This window comes from Borostomias antarcticus, assembly GCF_949987555.1.
Source record: "Borostomias antarcticus genome assembly, chromosome: 16".
Taxonomy (NCBI): Eukaryota; Metazoa; Chordata; class Actinopteri; order Stomiiformes; family Stomiidae; genus Borostomias; species Borostomias antarcticus.
The window spans coordinates 5,860,972-5,885,156 of record NC_140249.1 but is presented as its reverse complement, the minus strand read 5'-3'; the positions used below and the strand labels follow the sequence as shown (position 1 = coordinate 5,885,156).

General features: G+C 50.7%; 1 protein-coding gene across 1 annotated transcript in view; it reads left to right on the top strand.

The window, feature by feature from the left end:
* Positions 1 to 24,185, top strand: part of aqr (aquarius intron-binding spliceosomal factor) — a 63,469-nt gene that overhangs the window by 14,521 nt on the left and 24,763 nt on the right. The window contains exons 16-26 of the mRNA XM_084451058.1: positions 1,200 to 1,320; positions 1,929 to 2,070; positions 2,719 to 2,897; positions 3,505 to 3,672; positions 5,214 to 5,383; positions 8,698 to 8,939; positions 9,337 to 9,498; positions 9,995 to 10,064; positions 14,409 to 14,519; positions 15,175 to 15,284; positions 22,912 to 23,047. Of these exons, the coding sequence (XP_084307184.1) occupies positions 1,200 to 1,320; positions 1,929 to 2,070; positions 2,719 to 2,897; positions 3,505 to 3,672; positions 5,214 to 5,383; positions 8,698 to 8,939; positions 9,337 to 9,498; positions 9,995 to 10,064; positions 14,409 to 14,519; positions 15,175 to 15,284; positions 22,912 to 23,047 (1,611 nt within the window). The remainder of the gene's footprint in view (positions 1 to 1,199; positions 1,321 to 1,928; positions 2,071 to 2,718; positions 2,898 to 3,504; positions 3,673 to 5,213; positions 5,384 to 8,697; positions 8,940 to 9,336; positions 9,499 to 9,994; positions 10,065 to 14,408; positions 14,520 to 15,174; positions 15,285 to 22,911; positions 23,048 to 24,185) is intronic.

Genomic DNA, 24,185 nt, shown 5'->3' with positions numbered 1-24,185 from the left:
CCCAGCCCCAGTCCTAGTCAGTCCTCCAGTCCCAGCCCCAGTCCTAGTCAGTCCTCCAGTCCTAGCCCCAGTCCTAGTCAGTCCTCCAGTCCTAGCCCCAGTCCTAGCCCCAGTCCTCCAGTCCTAGCCCCAGTCCTAGCCCCAGTCCTAGTCAGTCCTCCAGTCTTAGCCCCAGTCCTAGTCAGTCCTCCAGTCCTAGCCCCAGTCCTAGTCAGTCCTCCAGTCCTAGCCCCAGTCCTAGTCAGTCCTCCAGCCCTAGCCCCAGTCCTAGCCCCAGTCCTAGTCAGTCCTCCAGTCCTAGCCCCAGTCCTAGCCCCAGTCCTAGTCAGTCCTCCAGTCCTAGCCCCAGTCCTAGCCCCAGTCCCAGCCCAGGCCCAGCACATTGGGAGAGCTCCCTGGTTGAGCTCCCAGTGAGAGAACACAGCGTTGTACCAGGATTATATAGGCATGGTGGCTAGCGACCACATGGGCATGGAGATTAAACATGTTTGACACACAACCATCGTTCTAGGCCATAGCTTTTACCCTGACCTAAAACACACATAACACACACACACACACACACACACACCTCGTACCAGCTGCCATCAGAATGTCCAGTGCATCCTCTGACTGGCTGGACTCCAGGGACCTCAGCCAGACAGGTTGTTTTGGTGCAGAGCTTGATTTGATTGAGTCGACAGCCTGATTTACTTGAATTGACGGTACAGCTGAGATTGTAGACTCTTTCATTATGTTTTTTACTGTACTACTGTAAATAGTACTGAATGTACCTTTTTTGCTGGCCTTTGTCTGTCTGTCTGTCTGTCTGTCTGTCTGTCTGTCTGTCTGTCTAATCATGTCTATCTATCTATGATAGCTATCTGATACTGACAGAGCCAGTAGTGTGTGGTTAAATTAAGTTGTTTTTTTGTCATGACAGAAGATGCCCTAGTATTCTCTACTGATTCTGTATGAATTCTTCTTTCTGCCTGCGTGTGTGTGCGTGCGCGTGTGCGTGTGTGTGTGTGCGAGTGTGTGTGGTTCTGTAGTCTGAGGGGTATGATAAGGATAAGGATCACCAGGACAGAGATAGCCATGAGACATTGTTCATTTACCCCTTTTCTCTGTTTCTCTCTCCTTTACACACACTCTCTCTCTCTCTCGCGCTCTCTCTCTCTCTCACTCTCTCTCTCTCTCTCACACACACACACACACAGGTGTCCCGGCATGAGCGAAGGATCTCTCAGATCGAGCAACTTAACCAGATGCCCCTTTATCCAACAGAGAAGATAATCTGGGATGAGAACATCGTCCCGACAGAGTACTACTCCGGAGAAGGTGTGTGTGTTTGGATGTGTGTGTGTGTTCATATGTGGGTGTGTTTGTGTGTGTGTGTGTTTGCGTGAGCGTGTGTGTGTTTGCGTGAGCATGTGTGTCTTTGTGTGTGAGCGTGTGTGTGCGTGCGTGCGCATACTTGGCATGCGCGTCAGCCCGCGCCCCAGGGGTGTTGATCTGGCAGTGAGCTGGTACCCTGGTTAATGAAGCTGATCCTCTGTGGCTGCCAGGGCCACCTTCACCCCCTCAAACGTCCTCTGCTCAAACCCCGGCTCCCTAAGCTCATTACTTATGTGAGATTAGAGCGCTGATCCATAGCTGATATTCTTACTGACACCACAATAGTAAAACACTTGTTGATATGATAGGCTTAGTTTTTTGGCTTTTGCCGTTGGGGAATATGATTTCTTACAGTTTTACCTTGTCGCTAAATGTGTGTGCTCTTTTGTGTGTGTGTGTGTGTGTGTTTGTTTCTATGTTTGTGTGTTTTTGTCCATGTGTGCCTGTTTGTGTGTGTGTGTGTGTGTGTGTGTGTGTGTGTGTGTGTGTGTGTGTGTGTGTGTGTGTTGCGTGTGTGTGTGTGTGTGTGTGTGTGTGTGTGTGTGTTCCAGGATGCCTGGCCCTGCCTAAGCTGAACCTCCAGTTCCTGACTCTCCATGACTATCTGCTGAGGAACTTCAACCTGTTCCGTCTGGAGTCCACCTACGAGATCCGGCAGGACATCGAGGACGTGGTGGCCCGCATGAAGCCATGGTACTAAACCAGAACCAAACCCAGAACCCAAGATTAGCCCAGAACCCGAGACTAACCCAGAACCCAACCAAGAACCTGAGGCTAATCCAGAACCCAACCCAGACTCAAGACTAACTCAGAACCCAACCCAGGCCCAAGACCAGTCTAGAACTCAACCCAGACCCAAGACTAACCCAGAACCCGACCCAGACCCAAGACCAGCCTAGTACTCAACCCAGACCCAAGACTAACCCAGAACCCAACCCAGACCCAAGACTAACCCAGAACCCAGACCCAAGACTAACCCAAAACCCAACCCAGACCCAAGACTAACCCAGAACTCAATCCAGACCCAAGACTAACCCAGAACCCAACTCAGACCCAAGACTAACCCAAAACCCAACCCAGACCCAAGACTAACCCAGAACCCAACCCAGACCCAAGACTAACCCAGAACCCAACCCAGACCCAAGACCAGCCTAGAACTCAACCCAGACCCAAGACTAACCCAGAACTCAACCCAGACCCAAGACCAGCCTAGAACTCAACCCAGACCCAAGACCGACCCAGACCGATTCAGACGGGCCGAGCGGTTAGAAAAGAGCGCTGGAGTGAGAGTCTCTGTGGCCTAACGTGTGTCTCCCCCCCCCCCCCCCCCCCCCCTCCTAGGCAGTCTGAGTATGGGAGTGCGGTGTTCGGGGGCTGGGCCAGGATGGCTCAGACCATCACCGCCTTCTCCATCGTGGAGGTGGCCAAGCCCAACATCGGCGAGAACTGGCCCGCCCGCGTCCGCGCCGACATCACCGTCAACCTCAACGTCAGAGACCACATCAAGCACGAGTGGGAAGGTAACACGTACACGCACTCACACACAGACACACACGCACACCGACACATACACACACACGCGCACACAGGCACACACACACACACACAAGTCAAAGTGAAAATGAATAGATATGGAAGCTGCCATGCGTCTGACTGACAGTTATCATAGAGATGAGGACTCATTAGAAATCAATCTGAGGTTTTATAGAAGGATTCCCCATCGTTCTCTCTCTCTAATCCTCTGAGACTTAGAACAGTCCTGCTCAATGTCACTGACAGGGATGTCCTGCTGACTGGGACCAGCATCTCTCCTCTCCTCTCCCCCTCTCTTCTCCTCTACCCCTCCTCCCTCTCCTCTCCTCTCCTCCTCCCCCTCCTCCTCTCCTCTCCTCTCTCACACACTTTCCTTACTACACTGCTGTGTGATTTGATTCTCTCCAGCCCCTCCTGTCCCCTACTGTATAATTAGAGCTTCATGTTTTAAAGATCAGCCGAGTGCTGACAGGGCATTCTCTCTCTCCCTCTCTCTCTCTCTCTCTCTCTCTCTCTCTCTGTGCCCCCCCCCCCCCCTCTCTCTCTCTCTCTCTCTCTCATCTTCGTTCTATCTCTATGTCTCTCTCCCTCCAGGCTTGCGGAAGCACGACGTTTGCTTCCTGGTCACGGTGCGCCCCAACCTGCCCTACGGCACGCGCTTCGACCGGCGCCAGCCCTTCGTGGAGCAGACCGGCCTGGTGTACGTGAGGGGCTGCGAGGTGCAGGGCATGCTGGACGACAAGGGACGCGTCATCGAGGAGGGTGGGTGCACACACACACACACACACACACACACACACACACAGATACACACACACACCCATAGACACACACACAGATACATACACACACACACACACACACACATAGACACACACACACACACACACAGATACACAGGCACATACACACAGAGATACACAGACACACACACGGATACACAGACACACACACACACAGTACGGCCCCCCACCTTCACACGTATACGTCACCCCTCCCCTGTCGACCCCTAACCTCCATCCTCTGGAAGCCGGGTTAGAGGTTGTCATGGTGACAGTCACGCGGAGACCCGGTCTGTCCACACTGACGTTCCGTTGACCTGAGGGCAGCAGCCGTCTCCATGGCGCCCGAGGGCCGTCACTCCCCAGGGCGGCCATCTTACCCCAGGGCACGCCCCTTAACGTTTGATTCAAATCTTTAACACCCGAGGTGTCCCTCTCTGTCTCTGCCCTTGCTGCTGATCGGAGAGGAGATTTGATTATGCACACACACCCACACTCAGAGGCAGACACTCACACTCACACGCACGCACGCGCACACACTCATACATACATAAATACAGACGTACACAGACGTCTGTGGAAGCTGGCTGACCTGCTCCCTGAGGGAAGCAGCCCGAAGGCCCTCGCCAGGGTGTGAGGGAGAGCCATCAAAGTGTGTGTGTGTGCGTGTGTGTGTGTGAGAGAGAGAGAGAGGTTTCAAAGTGTTTGTGCATGTTAGAGAGAGGTATCAAAGTGTGTGTGAGCGCGTGTGTGTGCATGCATGTGAGAGAGAGGTATCAAAGTGTGTGTGTGTGTGTTCGAGAGAGAGAGTTATCAAAGTGTGTGTGTGTTAGAGAGAGTTATCAAAGTGTGTGTGTGTTCGAGAGAGAGTTATCAAAGTGTGTGTGTGAGCGTGTGAGGATTTGGTGTGTAATGCGTGTGGGTGCTGAGGTGGGCCAGGATTGGTCAGCTAAGCTGTTTTTAGGGAGGAGAGAAGAGGCCCTGGGATTTGCGAAACGGCGAGGCTGGCCCCCCTCTAAAACCCTCCCTGGCTTTTTACGGCGTTGGCCTCGTTAGTAATCCGTCTCTGATTTCAAGGACATTTCACGTGTGTGTGAGTGCGCGTGTGTGCGTACTAGTGTAAGTGTACTTACGTAAGCGATGACCATCAAATACACACTAGATGTGCCTCGGCTCCTTATTGAAGAGGCTGTCTGGTTCACGCTTGCCTGCAGGGTCGTGTGACGCAGGTTAAAGCCTGTGGTTCGTCCCTGCGTGGTCAAGCACTAATCCTCCTAGCCCATCGCCTATCATCTCTACTTTTATTAGTAGCTAGAAGGTCAGCGACGACGTGTGCGGACACTGAATTACTGGCTGGTTCATTTGGCTCCAAGTCATCCCTCCAAACCTGGGTCCTGGCTTCCGTCTAGCGTTACTGAATCTGCACTATGCTACAGTTTCAAATATCACGGCAGCGACATTTATTTTTATAACCGCTGTGCTGTTGTTTGTGCCTCCTCCTCCTCCTCCTCCTCCACCCAGGCCCTGACCCCAAACCCAAACTGCGGGGCGACACCAGGACCTTCCGCATGTGGCTGGACCCCAACCAGTACCAGCAGGACATGACCAGCAGCATCCAGAACAGCACCGAGGACCCCTACGAGACCTTCAACATCATCATGAGGCGCAAGCCCAAGGAGAACAACTTCAAGGTAAGCGCAGCACAACCCCCCCTCACCTCGAAACCAGACATCACCTCTCTCTCTCTCTCTCTCTCTCTCTCTCTCTCTCTCTCTCTCTCTCTCTCTCTCTCTCTCTCTCTCTCTCTCTATCATCTTCGTTCTCTCTCTATCTCTCTCTCCCTGTCTCACCCCCCTCTCTCTCCCTCCCTCTTTCTGTCTCCCTCTCTCCCTCCCTTGCTCTATTTCTCTCCCTTTCTCTCTCTCCCTCCCTCCCTTCCACCTCTCTCTCTCTCTCTCTCTCTCCCCTCTCTCTCCCTCCCTCTCTTTGTCTCCCTCCCTCCCCCTCTCTCCCTCCCTTGCTCTATTTCTCTCCCTCCCTCTCTCTCTCTCTCTCACTGCACCTCCACTACCTCCACTACTGAAGACACGAGCCCAATTGGAACAACTTCAAGATAACATGTCCACTCCCCCCCCGCACCTATAATCCAGACACAACACCTTCTCCCTCCTCCCATCTCTCCATTTGAGACCCCCCCACCAGGCCTTGCCCCCCGCCCCCCTCCCCTCCCAGTCCTTGGCTCTTCTCTGCCTGCATCCCCTCATGGTGATCTATCACTCAGACCAAGCTGCCCAGGGCTGGGGGAGGCGGGGTCCAGGATTACCACCAGATCAAGGCCCCTAGTCCCTCCCCCTGACCCCAGACAGAGGCAGTCCTCCCGGGGTGACCTTGCAGTGAGCCCCCCCCCCCCCCCCCCCCCCCGTCATCAATCTCTGGAAGCGTGCCTGTAGTTGCAGGCTGCTGTGGAGTGGGAACCCTGTCTTATGGCGCTGGATTTTCATCGGCAGCTGTAGTATTTTCCACTAGTCATAGGTTCTGGTCTCTTTTTAGCAAGTGTCTAATTGGAGTCTGGACAGTGCTGATCTTTCTGTAGGCTTCCAGATTAGTTTGGCTCAGTTTATAGTTTTCACACCTTTTTAGAGCGTACATACTGTACTTGGTCATTAGATAGCTCATCACAGTTTTACGTTCTCCTGCATTCTCTCAAGCTAATTTCTGTTGTTTTGTTTTAAATCTGTGGGAGGCCTCTGTCTATGAGAGGGAACAGCTTTTCAAGAACCACTTTAATCCCCCCCCCCCCCCGTTAGCTCACAGTGGGGTTGAGCCACAGACACAGGACATGAGGAGCTTGGCAGCTCATTAAAACATAATTGACATGCACCACTGCTATTCTTACCCACCTAAAATAAACTGCTAAAGAATTTTCTCGTGTGTTCTTTCATGTAGTGTGGTTCCATCTATAATGATCTGCCCTCGTGTCTCGAATGGTGACAGGAGTTTGAGAGATTTTTTGTATTGTTACATTAATGCCTGATAATGATGTTGGTTTCCTGTTTCCTGTCACCTCAGGCTGTCCTGTAGACTAGTGTCTTTTTCACCCTTCCATATGTTATGCCTGGTATCTCAAATGGTGACAGAAGTGTGTGTGATATTCTTAAGTGGTGCAACCGCTTCTACAGTATACGTGACGTGTGTGTCCGTCTGTCCACGTCCGTGTGTGTGTGTGTGTGTGTGTGTGTGTGTGTGTGTGTGTGTGTGTGTGTGTGTGTGTGTGTGTGTGTGTGGGTACAGTAGCATGAGATTTGCATTTTCACACACCAGCAGAGAGCAGTCCGCTTACTTCACCTGGATGTTTTAAAAAATGTATGCATGTGTGTGTATATATATATACACAGTAGGACCCCACTTATCCGAACCCAACAGGACCGAAGGTCGTTCGTATCTCTGAAATGTCCGGATGACTGAAACTTATGTTAAAATGCACCAAATTCAATAAGTGGTATACTTGTTTCATATAGACTCATAATAGGCCGATAAATACCCTTAATTACTTGTGAAAATGCATCAAAATTGCAATCAAATAGCCAACTAAACTCATATATCCTAGCCTATAATAGGCCTACAGTAGCCTATAATAAAGTAACCGAATTTCCACTTGAGTGCATGCTTTGATCAAATACAGTACTTTATTCTCAAATGAGGCGTACGCTGCATCGATAGGCTACTGTATTCGCAGAACAAAATGGGATAGCCTAAAAACAACCCAACATTAGAACAATTAGAGCAAATGATAATCAATAAATAAATAAATGAAATGACAGACAAGTTGTCGTGTCTTAGGCTATTGTAGCCTAAAAGAAAGTCTCTAAAACAACCGATGTAGGCTAACGTGGCCTATAGGCTGTAGGCTATTATTTAACAAATACAGTAGGCCTAGTAGGATAATCTACATGCTTACAACACGTCTGTGTTCCTGAAGTCCATTAATTGGGAACGAAAAATGACTCGATGCTCCTCTGCTTCAGGTTGCTGACGCGCTTTCTGGCTACCAAGGAATGCAGCTCTTGCGCAGCAGCAGTTTGCGTTTTGCGCTCGACATTAAAGTAACAAAGAAATGAAACGTGACAGTAGGCTACAGCCTACAGGCAACATGTAGGTCTACATACAGTTCTGTTTTTATTCACAGTAGGATACAGTAGGCTACTGTAATGAAAATCCCACCAGTAACCAGATAGCAGGCTAAAAAAAACAAAAAACTTTTTTTTGCCTGTCCGGTAGACCGGGAGGTTCGGATCTCTGAAGTTCGGATGAGTGGGGTCCTACTGTATATATATATGTACATTATTATTGAGCGTTATATAGATATATACCTAGCTACCTAGACATGGATATCTTCATCCCTGTACATCCTGTTTCTTCTTCCTGTTCCCTCCCCCTGTTTCCTCATCCTGTTCCCTCATCCTGTTCCCTCATCCTGTTTCCTCATCCTGTTCCCTCATCCTGTTCCCTCACCCTGTTCCCTCACCCTGTTTCCTCATCCTGTTTCCTCATCCTGTTTCCTCATCCTGTTTCCTCATCCTGTTCCCTCATCCTGTTCCCTCATCCTGTTCCCTCATCCTGTTCCCTCATCCTGTTTCCTCATCCTGTTCCCTCACCCTGTTCCCTCACCCTGTTCCCTCATCCTGTTCCCTCACCCTGTTTCCTCATCCTGTTCCCTCACCCTGTTTCCTCATCCTGTTCCCTCACCCTGTTTCTTCTTCCTGTTCCCTCACCCTGTTTCCTCACCCTGTTTCCTCATCCTGTTTCCTCATCCTGTTTCCTCATCCTGTTTCCTCATCCTGTTTCCTCATCCTGTTTCCTCATCCTGTTTCCTCATCCTGTTTCCTCATCCTGTTTCCTCATCCTGTTTCCTCATCCTGTTTCCTCATCCTGTTTCCTCATCCTGTTTCCTCATCCTGTTTCCTCATTCTGTTTCCTCTTCCGGTTTTCTCTTCCTGTCCTCCAGGCCGTCCTTGAGACCATCAGGAACCTGATGAACACGGAGTGCGTCGTCCCCGACTGGCTCCATGACATCATCCTCGGGTACGGTGACCCGGGCAGCGCCCACTACTCCAAGATGCCCAATCAGATCTCTACGCTGGACTTCAACGACACCTTCCTGTCCCTCGACCACCTGAGGTCCTGTTTCCCTGGATACACGGTCAAGGTCACCGAGGAGAACACCGACCTGCAGATACCGCCCTTCAGGTAAGGGTCAAAGGTCAAATGAGATTAGAATGAGCAGGGCCCTATGAAGATGGCGTTAATGTTGGCTAATCGCTTTTGGGAAGGAGGCAACGTTAGCTAGACCATTTTTAAGCACTTTGAGATTGTCTCCGACTCTATATAATGAATAATAATAATAATAATTATTATTATTATTATTATGATCATGGTAGAGAGTGGATGGGCGTGGAGATGGAAAGATATTAAAAGTTCCAGTTGGTTGTATAAGTTATGATGAGTCATGGTCATTCACACTTGTCCTTGTAGACCTCCAGCAGGGGAGAGAATGAACGCCGTCCATCAGAACTTAATTCACAGTGCTGTTCCTTTCTCGTCCCTACCCCCCCACCTGCTCACCACCTGACTTCCTGTGTTTCAGGATCAAGTTCCCCGTCCGGACCAGGACAGACAAGGGGAGGAAGAGGAAGGCGGATGAGGAGGAGGAGGAGAAGGAGGAGGAGGAGGAGGAAGACCGGACCTTGGTGGTGGAGCCTCACGTCCCTCTTAACCGGGGGCCGTACCCGTACAACCAGCCCAAACGGTGAGGAGGGTGGAAATTCAAGTGTTGAACCAGCCCCCAGCCCCCCCCCCCCCCCCCCCCCCCCCCCCCTCTTCCCCCGGCCTCCTGCTGTGCTTGGGTAAACTTAGCTCTGAGCAGAGATCAAGGCTCTGACCTCTGACCTCCATGCCACCAGTCACAATACCGTAGAGCGCAGCGCCTTTACTCTGAGCCCGCCCTCACCCTCTCCCCCGCCCTCTCCCCAGACCCCACCCTCACCCTCTCCCCCCACTCTAACCCCCCTCTCACGTTTCTTCCAGCCTGGTACAAATGCCCCCCCCCCCTTCCCCTCCCCATCATGTTAGATGTTGCGTTTGCCGAGAATGTTGGATCGGCTGGCATTTCAGTCGCGCACAGTAGCGAGCCCTGTCAGACTAGGCTGTTGATATTTAAATGTTAGGCTAATCGCATCTGGAAGAAAAAAAACAATCGCCCTCTCATGAAAAGAGCTTCCGTCTGTTGTGTTGTGTTTGAACAGGAACACCATCCAGTTCACCCCGACGCAGATAGAAGCCATCCGTGCTGGGATGCAGCCTGGACTCACCATGGTAAGAAGCCCCTCAGTACCTCATACACTGTTAGTAGCGAGCTCTGTTTGGTCCTATGAACCAGCGGTTCCCAGCGTTTTTTGCACCAGGGACCGGTTCCATATTGACAATATTTCCAAGGACCAGTCGTCCAAGGGGGTGGGGGGGGGTGCGGTCCGCGTAGCGTGCCGTATCCAGCCTACTCGTAATTCTGTGTTTTGGTCGCCATCACTGCGGAAATCCCCGCTTCGCAGAGATAGGATGTGAGAAGTGGGGGCAAGGTTTTCGGTCCTGATCCAGAAGGTTGGCAGAGATGAAGTTGTCTCACATGCTGTTAAGGCCACCTAATCCTTCCATGACCCGGTAGAGGGTGACTCACGGCCCGGTAGAGGGTGACTCACGGCCCGGTAGAGGGTGACTCACGGCCAGGTAGAGGGTGACTCGGCCCGGTAGAGGGTGACTCACGGCCCGGTAGAGGGTGACTCACGGCCCGGTAGAGGGTGACTCACGGCCCGGTAGAGGGTGACTCACGGCCCGGTAGAGGGCGACTCACGGCCCGGTAGAGGGTGACTCACGGCCCGGTAGAGAGTGACTCACGGACCGGTAGAGGGTGACTCACGGCCCGGTAGAGGGTGACTCACGGCCAGGTAGAGGGTGACTCGGCCCGGTAGAGGGTGACTCACAGCCCGGTAGAGGGTGACTCACGGCCCGGTAGAGGGTGACTCGGCCCGGTAGAGGGTGACTCACGGCCCGGTAGAGAGGGACTCACGGCCCGGTAGAGGGTGACTCACGGCCCGGTAGAGGGTGACTCACGGCCCGGTAGCGGGTGACTCACGGCCCGGTAGCGGTCTGTGGCCCGGCGGTCAGGGACCGCGGCAACAGGCAACACCGGTTATAGAAACTCCTAAACTAAACTGCTAGTAGCTACAGTAGCTCTCTTGACCTCATGACTGACTCCCAGTCCTGACCATACAATCATGACACCACACTGTTGACCGGAGGGTCTGGAGTCTAGATTGGATGTGGCCAGAGGACGGGTTAGCGTGCCTCTCAGTCCTGTGTAGCGCGCATACACACGCACACACAACCACACACGGCTTGTCGCTATATGCATACACCATTCAACCATCAACCCAACTGTTGTTTTGCACACAAATGCTCTCTCTCATACACACACGCATTCACAGGCCCACTCGTGTCTCATTTTCCAACAGCGTTTTGCTCACATACACGCCATTTCTCACATAAACACACCCACACACAAACAAACACGCACGTTGGGTGTGAGTGGTGCGATCCTGGCGCCATCCCGTGGCTGGCTATTTATCTGTTATTGTTATTATTGTTATCTGTGGACTGGTAGGAGTAATAAATATGGCAGGTTGGCTATCAGCGCTGTGGTAAAACGCCCTACCCTGCCAGCTCCGCGCCCGCTCCTACACCCTGGCATGCGCCATCGTGGTTGGCAGCCAAGATCTGCTCCCCGCCTCTCCTGGCCTCCGCTCCACAGAGCTGGGTATCAGCAGCCCTCGGCTGTGGGGTTCAGCAGACTGGTTGGTAGATGAGAAGTCGGAGAAGTCGCCTACTGGGGCGAGGTGGTAGTTTAGTCTTCAGAAGTAGACTGATGTTTTTGAGCACCTCGTCTGTTTGGTGTTGCCTTCAGAATGCAAACACAAACCTCTGAAGGTCAAGGGGCCGTGCTCTTCTTTCCAGCTCTCTCTCTCTCTCTGTCTCTCTATCTCTCTATTTCTCTGTGTCTCTCTATCTCTCTCTCTCCCTCTCTCTCTCCCATCTCTAATCCTCTCTCTTCTTCCATCTCTAATCCTCTCTCTACTCTCATCTCTAATTATCTCTCTACTCTCATCTCTAATCCTCTCTCTACTCTCATCTCTAATCATCTCTCTAATCTCATCTCTAATCCTCTCTACTCTCATCTCTAATCCTCTCTCTACTCTCATCTCTAATGATCTCTACTCTCATCTCTAATCCTCTCTCTACTCTCATCTCTAATCCCCTCTCTACTCTCATCTCTAATTATCTCTACTCTCATCTCTAATCCTCTCTCTACTCTCATCTCTAATCCTCTCTCTACTCTCATATCTAATCCTCTCTCTACTCATCTCTAATCCCCTCTCTACTCTCATCTCTAATCATCTCTCTAATCTCATCTCTAATCCTCTCTCTACTCTCATCTCTAATCCTCTCTCTACTCTCATCTCTAATTATCTCTACTCTCATCTCTAATCCTCTCTCTACTCTCATCTCTAATCCTCTCTCTACTCTCATATCTAATCCTCTCTACTCATCTCTAATCCTCTCTCTACTCTCATATCTAATCATCTCTACTCGCATATCTCATCCTCTCTACTCTCATCTCTAATCCTTTCTCTACTCTTATATCTAATCCTCTCTCTCCTCTCATCTCTAATCCTCTCTCTCCTCTCATCTCTAATCCTCTCTCTCTACTCTCATCTCTAACCCTCTCTCTACTCTCATCTCTAACCCTCTCTCTACTCTCATCTCTAATCCTCTCTACTCTCATCTCTAATCCTCTCTACTCATCTCTAATCCCCTCTCTACTCTCATCTCTAATCCTCTCTCTACTCTCATCTCTAATTATCTCAACTCATCTCTAATCCTCTCTCTACTCTCATCTCTAATCCTCTCTCTACTCTCATATCTAATCCTCTCTACTCTCATCTCTAATCCTCTCTCTCCTTTCATCTCTAATCCTCTCGCTCTACTCTCATCTCTAACCCTCTCTCTACTCTCATCTCTAATCCTCTCTACTCTCATCTCTAATCATCTCTCTACTCTCATCTCTAATCATCTCTCTACTCTCATCTCTAATCCTCTCTACTCTCATCTCTAACCCTTTCTCTCTACTCTCATCTCTAACCCTCTCTCTACTCTCATCTCTAATCCCCTCTCTACTCTCGTCTCTAATCCCCTATCTCCTCTCATCTCTAATCCCCTCTCTACTCTCTACTCTCATCTCTAATCCTCTCTCTACTCTCATCTCTAATCCTCTCTCTACTCATCTCTAATCCCTTCTCTACTCTCATCTCTAACCCTCTCTCTCTACTCATCTCTAATCCTCTCTACTCTCATCTCTAGCCCTCTCTCTCTACTCTCATCTCTAATCCTCTCTCTACTCTCATCTCTAATCCCCTCTCTACTCTCATCTCTAATTATCTCTCTCTCATCTCTAATCCTCTCTCTCTACTCTCATCTCTAATCCTCTCTACTCTCATCTCTAATCCCCTCTCTACTCTCATCTCTAATTATCTCTCTCCTCTCATCTCTAATCCTCTCTCTCTACTCTCATCTCTAATCCTCTCTACTCTCATCTCTAACCCTCTCTCTCTACTCATCTCTAATCCCCTCTCTACTCTCATCTCTAACCCTCTCTCTCTACTCTCATCTCTAACCCTCTCTACTCTCATCTCTAATCCCCTCTCTACTCTCATCTCTAACCCTCTCTACTCTCATCTCTAACCCTCTCTCTACTCTCATCTCTAACCCTCTCTCTCTACTCTCATCTCTAATCCTCTCTAATCCTCTCTCTACTCTCATCTCTAACCCTCTCTCTCTACTCTCATCTCTAACCCTCTCTCTACTCTCATCTCTAATCCTCTCTCTACTCTCATCTCTAACCCTCTCTCTCTACTCTCATCTCTAACCCTCTCTCTACTCTCATCTCTAATCCTCTCTACTCTCATCTCTAATGCCCTCTCTCTCTACTCTCATCTCTAACCCTCTCTCTCTACTCTCATCTCTAACCCTCTCTCTCTACTCTTATCTCTAATCCTCTCTACTCTCATCTCTAACCCTCTCTCTACTCTCATCTCTAATTCTCTCTCTACTCTCATCTCTAACCCTCTCTCTCTACTCTCATCTCTAATCCTCTCTCTACTCTCATCTCTAACCCTCTCTCTACTCTCATCTCTAACCCTCTCTCTCTACTCTCATCTCTAACCCTCTCTCTCTACTCTCATCTCTAACCCTCTCTCTACTCTCATCTCTAACCCTCTCTACTCTCATCTCTAACCCTCTCTCTACTCTCATCTCTAACCCTCTCTCTCTACTCTCATCTCTAACCCTCTCTCTCTACTCTCATCTCTAACCCTCTCTCTACTCTCATCTCTAATCCTCTCTACTCTCATCTCTAACCCTCTCTCTACTCTCATCTCTAACCCTCTCTCTATACTCTCATCTCTAACCCTCTCTCTCTACTCTCATCTCTAACCCTCTCTCTCTACTCTCATCTCTAACCCTCTCTCTACTCTCATCTCTAATCCTCTCTACTCTCATCTCTAGCCCTCTCTACTCTCATCTCTAACCCTCTCCCCCTTCTCTCTCCAGGTTGTGGGGCCCCCAGGTACAGGGAAGACGGATGTGGCCGTCCAGATCATCTCCAACCTCTACCACAACTTCCCCGAGCAGAGGACACTCATTGTCACACATTCCAACCAGGTAAGAAACACACACACACACACACACACACACACACACACCTTTACTGCGCTTCCCTAATTTAAACCACCTGTTTTTTTCCCCTGTAGTTGGTTATTTTGTTAAATCATGTTGTGAAAAATCTCCCCAACCAAATTAGCCTGGCTCCAGCACCTGAATCACATGTCCACTTTAATTTTCAAAATGTGATTCAGGGTCTGGAAAGGCTCTCATCCAGAGTGATTTCTCAGTTGGAATTCCAACCAGGCCAGTGAGCGTCCTTTGAATGCGATGACGGAATGAAACTGCGCTACGTGATTGGTTAGGGGATGAACTAATCGCAGAGGACTCCTTCGGCAACGCCCATCTCGGAAAAACAGCTGCAACGGGAGCCTGTTCAGACTGAGTCATGGCGTGAAAAGAAAAAGCAGTTCTCAGTCTGAGTGTCAGGCTACTACCGAACCCCTTGTCTAGTTCATCCTCTAACCAATCACGTCTTGCAGTTTAATTGTCATCACATTCAAAGGACGCAGACAGGAGCAGAATGCAGACAGAAGCAGCTTGACAGGCTTGGCGGTGTCCCATGCCCTATACCCAAGCCAAGTACACTGTTGACTACGATTACACCGAGTGTGTGTGTGTAATATAATATGTGCGTGTGTGTGTGTCCTTTCAGGCTCTGAACCAGCTGTTTGAGAAGATCATGGCCCTGGACATCGACGAGCGTCACCTGCTGCGTCTGGGTCACGGGGAAGAGGAGCTGGAGACCGAGAAGGACTTCAGCAGGTGAGGACAGCAGGGGACAGGCGGTCCAGCTCTCTCTCTCACACACACACACACACACACACGCACGCACACACACACACACACACACACACACACACACACACACACACACACACACACACACACGCGCTTCGTGGGTGACCCGAGCTGACCACACGCCCAGCTGCCCCCCACACACATAGTGAGTGTGAGCCAGCACAGTGACAGGAACACACAGTTCTCCAGGCTCTTGGCTTATCTTCATCATCAGACATGACTCCTCCTCCTCCTCCTCCTCCTCCCCGTCTGACCCTGCTCTCGTTAACACCCAGAGGGAGGGGGCCGGCCCCTGTGAGGCTCCGGTACCAGAGCAGGTGTCCGGCAGAGCAGAGCGGGGTGGGGGACTGTCGGGAGTGGGGGTCTGTCGGGGGTGGGGGTCTGTCGGGGGTGGGGGTCGGCCGGGGGTGGGGGTCTGTCGGGGTGGGGGTCGGTTGGGGGTGAGGGTCTGTCGGGGGTGGGCGTCTGTCGGGGGTGGGGGTCTGTCGGGGGTGGGGGTCTTTTGGGGGTGGGGGTCGGTTGGGGGTGGGGGTCTGTCGGGGTGGGGGTCGGTCTTGGGTGGGGGTCGGTCTTGGGTGGGGGTCGGTCGGGGGTGGGGGTCTGTCAGGGGTGGGTGTCTGTCGGGGTGGGGGTCGGTCAGGGGTGGGGTCTGTCGGGGTGGGGGTCGGTCAGGGGTGGGGGTCGGTCAGGGTGGGGGTCTGTCGGGGGTGTGGGTCTGTCGGGGTGGGGGTCGGTCGGGGTGGGGGTCGGTCAGGGGTGGGGGTCGGTCGGGGGTGGGGGTCGGTCTTGGGTGGGGGTCGGTCAGGGGTGGGGGTCTGTCGGGGGCTGGATTGACGAGCCACTGACAAACTTGGTCATAGTCTGTGACCCCCGGGGCTTGCTTAGGAAGTCACGCTGGATCAAGTGTTCAGCCCTGTTACTCTGTGATACGCGTAGGCAGACACGCACACACACACACACACACGCGCATGCACGCACACACACACACGCATGCACACGCGCGCACACACACACGTACACACACGCATGCACACGCATGCACACACACGCATGCACACACACGCATGCACACACACACGCACACGCATGCACACTCACACCCACACACACACAGTGCTACTCATCTCTTCACTGTGCCAGTGGCTATGTGGGGAGTTGTTTTGCTTTTAGATGAGATGAGACTCACTAGTGTCTCGCCAGAGTAGCCTCAGTGGTTCTCACATTGCATCATTTTTATTTTTGGAGGGGTGTGTGTTTGTGCGTGTGTGCGTGCGTGGGTGGGGGGTGTGGATGTGTGCGTGTGTGTGGATGTGTGCGTGTGTGTGGATGTGTGCGTGTGTGTGGATGTATTAGAGATGCGCGGATGGAGTTTGAGCGCACCCGAATCCGCGTGCACTCATCAATCATCCACCCGCCACCCCCCCCGACGTCATTATCTTCTAAAATGTAGAGACCCACACCCAACCCGCCAAACATTAAGTTATTTTATTTACATTTAAATTATGTCCAGCCGTTCGTGCTCATTCACTTTTCATATAGGCGCATTTTCTTGACTTAAACAATTTAAAGATTATAGGCTCGCTTTCGCAGGATCTCGGTTGACGAAGTGGTCGAGGGTTGTTTGTGTGTGTGTGTGTGTGTGTGTGTGTGTGTGTGTGTGTGTGTGTGTGTGTGTGTGTGTGTGTGTGTGTGTGTGTGTGTGTGTGTGTGTGTGTGTGTGTGTGTGTGTGTGTGTGTGTGTGTGTGTGTGTGTGTGTGTGTGTGTGTGTGTGTGTGTGTGTGTGTGTGTGTTTGCTTGCTTGCTTGCTTGCTTGCTTGCTTGCTTGCTTGCTTGTGGGGTGGGTGGGTGTGAGTTAGTGAGAGAGACTGAAGTGCCTTGAGGGACAGTGACTCAGTCCCAGACACTAAAGAGAGGGAAAAGGAAGACACTTATAGCACTAACACAGACCTGAGAGAGAGAGAGAGAGATGGACAGAGAGAGAGTGAGGAGTAGATGACAGAGAGAGAGAGAGAGGGATAGATGGACAGAGAGAGAGAGGAATAGATGACAGAGAGAGAGAGATAGATGGACAGAGAGAGAGAGAGATGAACAGAGAGAGAGAGATGGACAGAGAGAGAGAGAGAGGGGTAGATGACACAGAGAGAGAGAGATAGATGGACAGAGAGGGAGAGAGAGGGATAGATGGACAGAGAGGAAGAGAGGGATAGATGGACAGAGAGAGAGAGCAGGGTAGATGGACAGAGAGAGAGAGCAGGGTAGATGGACAGAGAGAGAGAGCAGAGTAGATGGACAGAGAGAGAGAGCAGGGTAGATGGACAGAGAGAGAGAGCAGGGTAGATGGACAGAGAGAGAGCAGGGTAGATGGACAGAGAGAGAGAGCAGGGTAGATGGACAGAGAGAGAGAGCGATAGATGGACAGAGAGAGAGAGCGATAGATGGACAGAGAGAGAGAGCGATAGATGGAAAGAGAGAGAGAGCAGGGTAGATGGAGAGAGAGAGAGAGCAGGGTAGATGGACAGAGAGAGAGAGCAGGGTAGATGGACAGAGAGAGAGAGCAGGGTAGATGGACAGAGAGAGAGAGCAGGGTAGATGGACAGAGAGAGAGAGCGATAGATGGACAGAGAGAGAGAGCGATAGATGGAAAGAGAGAGAGAGCAGGGTAGATGGAGAGAGAGAGAGAGCAGGGTAGATGGACAGAGAGAGAGAGCAGGGTAGATGGACAGAGAGAGAGAGCAGAGTAGATGGACAGAGAGAGAGAGCAGGGTAGATGGACAGAGAGAGAGAGCAGGGTAGATGGACAGAGAGAGAGAGCAGGGTAGATGGACAGAGAGAGAGAGCAGGGTAGATGGACAGAGAGAGAGAGCAGGGTAGATGGACAGAGAGAGAGAGCAGGGTAGATGGACAGAGAGAGAGAGCAGGGTAGATGGACAGAGAGAGAGAGCAGGGTAGATGGACAGAGAGAGAGAGAGCAGGGTAGATGGACAGAGAGAGAGAGCAGGGTAGATGGACAGAGAGAGAGAGCAGGGTAGATGGACAGAGAGAGAGAGCAGGGTAGATGGACAGAGAGAGAGAGAGCAGGGTAGATGGACAGAGAGAGAGAGCAGGGTAGATGGACAGAGAGAGAGAGCAGGGTAGATGGACAGAGAGAGAGAGCAGGGTAGATGGACAGAGAGAGAGAGCAGGGTAGATGGACAGAGAGATTGGGGATAAGGAAGCCACTTATAGCACGACCACAGACCTGAGAGAGATGGGGATATATGGAGAGAGAGAGAGGGAGGGATGGATGGAGAGAGGCAGGGATATATGGAGAGAGAGAGGGAGGGATGGATGGAGAGAGAGGGGGAGGGGGTGGAGAGAGTGGATCTTCGGAACAGAGGATGCCCAAAACCTTCTCCGTTGGATGCATGCGGCTATATTTACCCCAACTTGTTTTTGGAATTAGCTGGATCTGTGTGTGCTCTGCGGTAGTCAGTCTGGGTTAGAAACAGAAAGGGCCTTGGGTTAAAAATAGCTGGACTTCATTGAATATTAATCCAGAGCTTGTATCTCAAGCGCGTGCCTATACCGTGTGTGGTATTTATAACCAGGCTACATAAAGCACTGCGCAGAGACAAATAGACAAATAGGACCCTATAGAGAGCTTCTGTGGCTTGTTAGAATATTGCCTTTGCCTTGAAAACACAGCTAAAAGTCATGCTTTAGTAGCAAAGTGGTAAAGTATTTATGCCCTTGAGTGAACTGTTTTTTCGCTTCCCTCTGGAAAATGTAGGGGTAGGATCTATGTCCATCCCCCCTTTGCTCTCTGTAAAGCACATGTTGTTTCCTCTGTGCGTTATATAAGCTATACAAATAAAGTTTGATTTGAACTGATTTGATACTATTGAGTCTAGGCATCATGTCATCATAAAAAGAGGTGTAGGATAGAGAGACCGCACTCTACTGTAGTACGATAGAGAGAGCACACTCTACCGTAGTTAGATAGAGAGAGCACACCCTACCGTAGTTAGATAGAGAGGCCGCACTCTACTGTAGTTCGACTGTACTCTACTGTAGTACGATAGAGAGAGCACACTCTACCGTAGTTAGATAGATTGTACTCTACTGTAGTACGATAGAGAGAGCACACACTACTGTAGTTAGATAGACTGTACTCTACTGTAGTACGATTGAGAGACCACACCCTACTGTAGTTAGATAGACTGTACTCTACTGTAGTACGATTGAGAGACCACACCCTACTGTAGTTAGATAGAGACCACACTCAACTGCAGTTAGTTAGAGAGACCACACTCTACTGTAGTTAGAGAGACCACACTCTACCATAGTTAGATAGACCACACTCTACCGTAGTTAGAGAGACTACACTTTACCATAGTAAGATAGAGAGACCACACTCTACTGTCGTAAGGTAGAGAGACCACACTCTACTGTAGTAAGATAGAGACCACACTCTACCGTAGTTATTTAGAGAGACCGCACTCTACCGTAGTTATTTAGAGAGACCGCACTCTACCGTAGTTAGAGAGACTGTGTTCTACCGTAGTAAGACAAGACCACACTCTACCGTAGTTGGATACAGTAGAGAGACCACACACTACCGTAGTAAGATAGAGAGACCACCGATAGAGAGACCGTACTCGGCCATAGCGAAGCACCACTGCATTGTTGCAGACAGGAGGAGGACGCTGACTCTACAGCCTGCAGACTCGGCTCTCCTCCCTCCCCTGTGAGGAGGGTGTAATTAACACCGCCGCATACGGGATGAAAAATGAACGTCAACACTTCTCTCAATGGCTAACGGAGAGGAAGGTTACGGCTCCATTCGTTAGCACTGCCTCTCCTGTTCTGTTTAATGAGCTGCTGGACAGAGATGGTGTTTGGGAGAGGAGAGAGAGAGGAAGAAAAGAGCAATTGTAACATTGCATCTCCCTAATGCTCCATCATAACTAAAGCTCTCTCTCTCTCTCTCTCTCTCTCTCTCTCCCTCTCTCTCTCTCTCCCTCTCTCTCTCTCCATGTCTCTAATTATTTCTCTCTCATTCTTTCTCTCTATCTCTCTCTCTCTCTCTCCATGTCTCTAATTATTTCTCTCATTCTTTCTCTCTCTCTCTCTCTCTCTCTCTCTCTTTGAGCAGCGTAGTGGGGTCTATAAAGAGAGCACACCTCACTAGTATTAGCCCTACCTCGTTTGTGACATGTCCTATCCTGGTGTAGCCAGCTGGCCACGCCCCTCTCTTATTTAGTGTGTGGTCCTGTGTCTTGACTGAATAGTCTGGTGTGTGTGTGTGTGTTCTTATGATTCAAATATTTAAATATCTCCCATGTTTTTAAAATCAGTGAATATCCTCAGAGTGCACCAGGGTTCGCCCCCATGGCCTCGGTAACAGACTGTTAATAGCCATCATTGGGCTATTTAGACTGGATTATCCACTCCATGGATAAACGTCTCTATTAATAGATATCATAGCGCTAGCACACTCTCTATTAATAGCTATCATTGAGCGAGCGCAGTCAATTTTAGATTGGATTATCCGCTCCACGCACAGCAGGATCTGGTGTTTAGGATACTGGAAACATATTTAGGTTGAAACTCACTGTGCAGTCATGTCACAGGTTCCTAACAGCACCTTATAGAGCTGAAAAGGGTTCTGTAAGGAACCTGATGGAGCTGAACAGGGTTCTGTAAGGAACCTGATGGAGTTGAACATGGTTCTTTCTGTAAGGAAACCTTTTCCCAGAGTGTTCTTACTGTAGCAGCTAGTAGTTTGCAGAGTGTGGGTGCTGCTGATATCACTGGTTTGAACAGGCCCAGCCTGGCTGATATCACAGGTTTGAACAGGCCCAGCCTGGTTGATATCACAGGTTTGAACAGACCCAGCCTGGCTGATATCACTGGTTTGAACAGGCCCAGCCTGGCTGATATCACTGGTTTGAACAGGCCCAGCCTGGCTGATATCACTGGTTTGAACAGACCCAGCCTGGCTGATATCACTGGTTTGAACAGGCCCAGCCTGGCTGATATCACTGGTTTGAACAGACCCAGCCTGGCTGATATCACTGGTTTGAACAGACCCAGCCTGGTTGATATCACTGGTTTGAACAGACCCAGCCTGGTTGGGAGGTCTGGGATCTGTCTGATATGGTGGTTGGTTCATGCTATGATTGGTTCTGGTACTGGTTCTGCTTCCAGAGTCTGCTGAAGAGTCCTTGAGCAAGACGCTGAACCCCAAAATTTCTCACGTGCGGCATGGTTGAGCAGTACCTAGTACTGTCGCCTCACAGCAAGAAGGTCTCCAGGCCTTTCTGTGCGGCATTTGCATGTTCTCCCCATGTTCGCAAGGGTTTCCCCCATAAAGAACCCAATATGAGAAACATGCAGACGAACAGATCGCCGACACTGTCCGTTCTTGGCGAAGACAGACGGGAGCTCTTGGTTGGTCCCCGGGCGCGTCCCATGCACAATGCTACTGTCTGCTCCCGGCTGCCCTTGGGGGAAGAACAACGAGATGGGTTGAGAGCAGGAGAAAAATGTTCATCGGCGGACGCTCCAGCCACTCGCGCGTGTCGGCATTGCCGCCTACACCATGATGTGTGTGTACTCACTGTGTGACGAATAAAGATGTTTGTTTTGTTTTTTGTTTTGATGTGACTGGTTCTGGTGTGGTGGTTCTGGTACTGGTTCTGGTATGATATGACTGGTTCTAATGCAGTGGTTCTGATACTGTTTCTGGGTATGATATGACTGGTTTTGGTGCAGTGGCTCTGGTACTGGTTCTGGGTATGATGAGTATATAATCCCAGATGTGACGCTTCAGGGGTGAACGGTGTTCCGGGGCACTCCCTACCTATTTCCCTTCAAATGTGAAGGTATCCAGCAGCTCCTACAGATGTCTGTAACTGTGACTAACATTTTCAACGCGACCGCTTCTTCTTCTGCTTTACTCGCGTTAGAAAACTAATTAAATTTGTTTAGCCGAGTCTGCCAGTAATGCGAGAAAAGCAGTCTCTAAAAATAGGTAAGAAATGTGCCGGAACACCGCTTACCCTCTCTCCTATGGGAAGGAGGTGTGACGCTGTATTAGCGAAGCGGCATACATATAGCGTCACATCTGGGACCCTGGAGATGTCCAGGCTCAGTACCTGTCTCCTAGGGGTGTAACCATGCACTAATCTCACGATACGATACACGATATTGGGTTGACGATAACAATACGATACACTAAGGGCAGGTGTGAAGCGTTGCAGTAGCGCTGCTGTTCACACCAGTAGTGCATTTCTCAACATTTCTACTCCACTACACTTTGTGAATTTAGAGCTTAACTGTTGTAATATCTCGGATAGGCCTAGAGACAAAAGACGTGTTTGTTACCAGCGTTGTGTAGCCAGTGTTCACTGATATACAATAAACGTATCACGATATTGTTTTCACCTCGACGATACGTATTGTGACGTTTCTGTATCGCAATATATTGTGGCACGATATATTGTTACACCCCTACTGTCTCCTCACCTGCTCTGCTCAACCTTGTGTTGTGTGTGTGTGCGTGCGTGCGTGCGTGCGTGTGTGTGTGTGTGTGCGTGTGTGTCCCAGGTACGGGAGGGTGAATTACGTGCTGGCCAGGAGGCTGGAGCTTCTGGGGGAGGTGGGTCGTCTGCAGGAGAGCCTGGACGTCCCTGGAGACGTGTCCTACACCTGTGAGACTGCTGGACACTTCTATCTCTACCAGGTGAGGGCGGGCCTGGGGGTGGGGGGGGGTGCGTGTCTGTCTCGGTGTTTCTGGGGTGGGTGTGTTTTGGGGCGTGACCTGATCTCTTGCCTTTTCAAGTCTCCCTCATCCAGGGATCCCATCATTAAAAACGAGGAGAGGAAGGAGAGAGTGAGAGAGGAGGAGAGGTGGGAGAGGAGAGGAAGGAGAGAGTGAGAGAGGAGGAGAGGTGGGAGAGGAGAGGAAGGAGAGAGTGAGAGAGGAGGAGAGGTGGAAGAGGAGAGGAAGGAGAGAGTGAGAGGAGGAGAGATGGGAGAGTGGAAGAGGAGAGGAAGGAGAGAGTGAGAGAGGAGGAGAGGTGGGAGAGGAGAGGAAGGAGAGAGTGAGAGAGGAGGAGAGGTGGAAGAGGAGAGGAAGGAGAGTGAGAGAGAGGTGGAAGAGGAGAGGAAGGAGAGAGTGAGAGAGGAGGAGAGGTGGGAGAGGAGAGGAAGGAGAGGGTGAGAGAGGAGGAGAGGGGGGAGAGGAGAGGAAGGAGAGAGTGAGAGAGGAGGAGAGGTGGGAGAGGAGAGGAGAGGAAGGAGAGTGAGAGGAGGAGAGGGGGGAGAGGAGAGGAAGGAGAGAGTGAGAAGAGGAGAGGAAGGAGAGAGTGAGAGAGGAGGAGAGGTGGGAGAGGAGAGGAAGGAGAGAGTGAGAGAGGAGGAGAGGTGGAAGAGGAGAGGAAGGAGAGAGTGAGAGAGGAGGAGAGGTGGAAGAGGAGAGGAAGGAGAGAGTGCCATGGAGAGGAGAGAAAGAGCGAACAAATATTATGTTGCATTGATCTATATGCCAGGGCAGCTTCAGGATCTGAGCTGTTTATGATGATCCAGTGGTCCCTGCCAAGACCACACACACACACACACACACACACACACACACACACACACACACACACACACAGCCAGACTGAGGAAATAATTGGGAAATGTAGCCCCAGTAAGGCCACCTTTTAAGCTGGATCTGCCCCCACCCCACCCCCGCAGTGATTTTTTGCTCTCAGCTCAGTGATCTTGCAACGTGCGCGCACACACACACACACACACACACACACACACACACACACACACACACCACAACTAGTCAGTCAGGGACAGGTATCAGGGCTCTCCTGGCTGGTGGGAAT